The sequence below is a fragment of the Salvelinus namaycush genome, chromosome 16, assembly GCF_016432855.1.
Source record: "Salvelinus namaycush isolate Seneca chromosome 16, SaNama_1.0, whole genome shotgun sequence".
NCBI lineage: Eukaryota > Metazoa > Chordata > Actinopteri > Salmoniformes > Salmonidae > Salvelinus > Salvelinus namaycush.
In genome coordinates, this window is record NC_052322.1 from 48,022,040 (window position 1) to 48,027,557 (window position 5,518).

Here is a 5,518-nt window from a genome sequence, read left to right on the forward strand (position 1 = left end):
TCTATGAACGGAACATACAGTGGTCTATGACGGGAAATTACAGTAGTCTATGACGGGAACATTACAGTGGTCTATGACGGAATATTACAGTGGTCTATGATGGGAACATTATAGTGGTCGATAATGGGAACATTACAGTGGTCTATGATGGGAACATTACAGTGGTCTATGACGGGACCATTACAGTGGTCTATGATAGGAACATTACAGTGGTCTATGATGGGAACATTACAGTGGTCTATGATGGGAACATTACAGTGGTCTATGATAGGAACATTACAGTGGTCTATGACGGGCACATTACAGTGGTCTATGATGGGAACATTACAGTGGTCTATGATGGGAACATTACAGTGGTCTATGATGGGAACATTACAGTGGTCTATGATGGGAACATTACAGTGGTCTATGATGGGAACATTACAGTGGTCTATGATGGGAACAATACAGTGGTCTATGACGGGAACATACAGTGGTTATAGACGGGAAAACAGTGTATATGACGGGAACATTACAGTGGTATATGACGGGAACACATTACAGTGGTCTACGATGGGAACATTACAGTGGTCTTGATGGGAACAATACAGTGGTCTATGACGGAACATTACGTGTGTATATGATGGAACAATACAGTGGTCTATGACGGGAACATTACAGTGGTATAGACGGGACAATACAGTGGTCTATGGGGACTTACGGGTATGATGGAACATTACAGTGGTCTATGACGGGAACATTACAGGTGTCTATGATGGGAACATTACAGTGGTCTATGACGGGAACATTACAGTGGTCTATGATGGGAACATTATAGTGGTCGATGATGGGGGGATACTTTTCTTTACCACTCTGTAATATAGACTTCTACATTATTTATATATGTTAGTCACAGCACATGGCCTCAGACCTCTGGTGTTCCTGAGAGGCTGGTCTCTGTTTGGCTTGGTTGAAACATAGTTAATTCTAGGCTATAGCTCAGAGGGCTAACACACAGTCTTTTAGCATTTAGCTCAGTGGGCTAACACACAGTCTTTTAGCATTTAGCACAGAGGGTAAACACAGTCTTGTGGGTCACAGATGAGACAGAGCCATTTGGGTTGTCAGACCCTCAACCATTGATCATTCTAACCATGTGATATGCTTCACGTGAATTCCGGGCTCTCTCTCTTTCTCTCAATTTGTATCAAGCAAAGTTTGAGCCGCTTAGAAACCACTAGGAATTAACTTTCTTTGTGAAGTTTTACCTTCTTTTTCCCAAAGGTATTTTCATCTTTCCCCAGTTCCTAAATATTCCTTTAATGTTTCCCTTCCTCCCTGGCTTTCATCTCCAATCTCCTCCTTTACCTCTGTGACTGTCAACTCAAATCCACTTTTCTACATTATAGTTCCCTTTTTTCAATTACCTCTTCCTCCTCTCCTCCCCTCATCCTCTCCTTCTCCTCCCCTCCTCCTCGCTTCTCCCTCTCCCTCTCCTCCCCCTCCCCTCCTCTCATCTAATAGTTTCGTTCTGCATCCATAACGAGGCACACACAGTGTAGCGGATGGCTAAGTGCTCTGCTACTGCCTTCCTAAGACCTAGAAGTACTGTTACCCAGGATACTGTTACCCAGGATACTGTTACCCAGGATACTGTTACCCAGGATACTGTTACCCAGGATACTCTTACCCAGGATACTGTTCCCCAGGATACTCTTACCCAGGATACTGTTACCCAGGATACTGTTACTGAGGATTCTCTTCAGCAGTACTGTTACACAGGATACTGTTACCCAGGATACTGTTACCGAGGATTCTCTTCAGCAGTACTGTTACCCAGGATATCTACCGAGGATTCTCTTCAGCAGTACTGTTACCCAGGATACTGTTGTGCAGGATATTGTTACCCAGGATACTGTTACCCAGGATACTGTTACCCAGGATACTGTTAACCAGGACACTATTACCCATGATTCTCTTCAGCAGTACTTTTACCCAGGATACTGTTGTGCAGGATATTGTTACCCAGGATACTGTTATCCAGAATACTGTTACCCAGGATACTGTTAACCGGGACACTATTACCCATGATTCTCTTCAGCAGTACTGTTACCCAGGGACGTCACTAGAGATTCATGGATAGGGGGGCTAAGCCACTTTTAGGGTGGTCTGGGCATACTCCCCCAGGACTTTTTTTAAAGCCCCCAAAATGTCTTTACATCATTTATTTTTAGAGTAACTAGGCGTACGGTGTAAAATCTATCAAATAAGGTTATTTGGTCAAGGTTGGCTAAAAGTATGCCTGTCTCATAGTTTGTGTTAGACACTGATATATATGACTTACTTAAATTTCCACTGTAATGTTCCCATCGTAGACCACTGTAATGTTCCCATCATAGACCACTGTAATGTTCCCATCATAGACCACTGTAATGTTCCCATCATAGACACCTGTAATGTTCCCATCATAGACCGCTGTAATGTTCCCATCATAGACACCTGTAATGTTCCCATCATAGACCACTGTAATGTTCCCATCATAGACACCTGTACTGTTCCCATCATAGACCACTGTAATGTTCCCATCATAGACCACTGTAATGTTCCCATCATAGACACCTGTAATGTTCCCATCATAGACCACTGTAATGTTCCCATCATAGACCTCTGTAATGTTCCCATCATAGACCACTGTAATGTTCCCATCATAGACCACTGTAATGTTCCCATCATATACCACTGTAATGTTCCCGTCATATACCACTGTAATGTTCCCGTCATAGACCACTGTAATGTTCCCATCATAGACCACTGTAGTGTCCCCATCATATACCACTGTAATGTTCCCATCGTAGACACCTGTAATGTTCCTATCATAGACCACGGTAATGTTCTCATCGTAGACCACTGTAATGTTCCCATCATAGACCTCTGTAATGTTCCCATCATAGACCAATGTAATGTTCCCGTCATAGACCACTGTAATGTTCCTATCATAGACCACTGTAATGTTCCCATCGTAGACCACTGTAATGTTCCCATCATAGACCACTGTAATGTTCCCATCATAGACCACTGTAATGTTCCCTTCGTAGACACCTGTAATGTTCCTATCATAGACCACTGTAATGTTCCCATCGTAGACCACTGTAATGTTCACACTGTAACAACACCAAGGCAATTAAGGTAACATTATATTGTCCACATACACTTAGAGTCCAGGAGCAATAACAACCTTTGGGATCTCCATTCATACAGGAAAAAAAGATAGTCACTCATAGCAGCCACACCACACAGCATTATGCCAACAGTTACGCTTTACAATAAATACACAAAGTGTCTACAGGACAGGAAGTATAGCAACACTTCTGGGTACCTACAGCAAGCTGAGTGCCTCGTGCCTCACTGCGCGCTGTGCTGGTGACTGACGTCACCCGTCCGTGTTTCCCTCCGGTCCAACTGGTTGGGACGTTGACATCTCCAGTTCGCGCTGCTGCTGCTCACCGCCGCACAGAAGACAGAAAGGAAAAAGCAGCGAGCCTCCACGAGCACGGTAAGTCACCAAATGAGCCTTTGTTTGTTTTTGTTACTTTTGATTGTGTATTAGTACATGGCACAAACATGATTGCGCACGAGATATGTCATGTGTATGGGCTGGGAAAAAAAAAAAAAACTTAAATATTATTATTGTTGAAAATGTATTTCTGCACTCTCAGTTTAAAATAACATTTATAATTGTGGTCCTATTGCAGGTTATAATTCAAATAACAGTGCGTCACCACCGGGCATACACAGGTTAAATCAACGTTGCTTCCACATAATTTGTCAATGAAGTTACTTTGAACCAACGTGGAGCTGGCTGGGAATATACGTTGAATTGACGTCTGTGCCAAGTGGGTCAATTCGTATAGGTGGGTGTTGTATTTATCCAATCCATTGTGATAGATGAGGATTAAATTATGATATAATGTGTTGTGAATAAACTATTAACAGCAGAAGAGGTTTGTTGTGATGTACTGCTTTTCATTTTCTATTCCATATTTCTGCTTTCCGTAGATTTCGTGATGCGGAATGCATGCGTAAAATCAGACAGAGCCGACCTACACAAGAGCCAAAATGACACTTCACCACTGCCTGTTTTACCTCTGAACAAACATGCATCCTGAACGACGTGCTTTCCTCTATTCTTACGTGCAATAATACATTAGAAGACTTAGAAGATGGAGAATATATCTATCTCGAACACCCGCAGGGTATTTCCGGTGGTGTGTAACGAATCCACGGACTACTATTATCTGAGCGCGACTAACCGGACAGATCTGAACTGCACGCCCCAGTCAGAGTTCTACTTTTACGAGGACCTCTATGTAGTCCTGCCTGTGATCTATTCGGTAATATGCGCCGTGGGTTTAACAGGGAACACGGCCGTTATCTACGTAATCCTCAAAGCGCCTAAAATGAAGACGGTGACCAATATGTTTATCCTAAACTTGGCGATAGCCGACGACCTGTTTACCCTGGTACTACCCATTAACATCGCCGAGCACCTGCTCCACTACTGGCCCTTAGGAGAGGTGCTGTGTAAGATCATCCTGAGCATAGACCACTACAACATCTTCTCCAGTATCTACTTTCTGATGGTCATGAGTGTGGACCGTTATCTGGTCGTCCTGGCGACGGTGCGTTCCAAGCGTATGCCATACCGCACGTACCGCGCGGCCAAGATAGTGAGCCTGTGCGTCTGGATCCTCGTGATTCTTATCGTGATGCCGTTCACTGTATTCGCCGGGGTCTACATCAGTCCCGATGACTTGGACCGGAAAAGCTGCGTCCTCAGCTTCCCGAGCCCGGAGAGTTTGTGGTTCAAGGCGAGCCGGATATACACCCTGATCCTCGGCTTCGCCATCCCGGTGTCGACCATCTGTATTCTCTACACCATGATGCTGTACAAACTACGGAACATGCGCCTCAACTCCAACGCCAAGGCTCTGGACAAGGCTAAAAAAAAAGTCACTATTATGGTGTTTGTAGTCCTAGCGGTGTGTCTGTTCTGTTGGACGGGGTTTCACCTCAGCACCATAGTGGCTCTCACCACCGACCTGAGGACCACTCCGCTGCTCATCGGGTTGTCCTACTTCATCACCAGCCTCAGCTACGCCAACTCTTGTCTGAACCCTTTTCTTTACGCCTTCCTGGATGACAGCTTCAGGAAAGCGTTCAAGAAGATGCTAGAATGTAGACCGGCGGGAATGTAGTCGCCTACAGGCTTAGTGGATACATGTCAATATGGTCATGTTAATATTGATGACATTCAAAACAAACTATGATCATATTATTTATGTTTGCTTGAATCTATATTAGGTGATTATCATTGTTGCCATGGTATGACTTAAATATTTTATAATTATATATATATGGAATATATAATATGGAATCACATGGGATTCTGGCCAGGATTGGAGGGGAATATTTATTTTTCATGGACATTTGTCTCCCCCTGCTGTCCTGAGAGGGCAAGTAGCCTACACTGTAGTGAGGG

The 5,518-nt window shown here is 43.9% G+C and overlaps 1 protein-coding gene across 1 annotated transcript; it reads left to right on the plus strand.

The window, feature by feature from the left end:
* The first annotated feature begins 4,199 nt into the window (after positions 1 to 4,199).
* LOC120061714 (neuropeptides B/W receptor type 2-like) lies at positions 4,200 to 5,234 on the plus strand. The gene has a single exon (XM_039011610.1). It carries the CDS (start codon positions 4,200 to 4,202, stop codon positions 5,232 to 5,234), a length of 1,035 nt encoding a protein of 344 aa, XP_038867538.1.
* Positions 5,235 to 5,518: the final 284 nt, after the last annotated feature.

What these genes read in the sequence shown, in the direction of transcription:
- LOC120061714 (XM_039011610.1), top strand. Translation starts at nt 4,200, where the DNA reads ATGGAGAATATATCTATCTCGAACACCCGCAGGGTATTTCCGGTGGTG.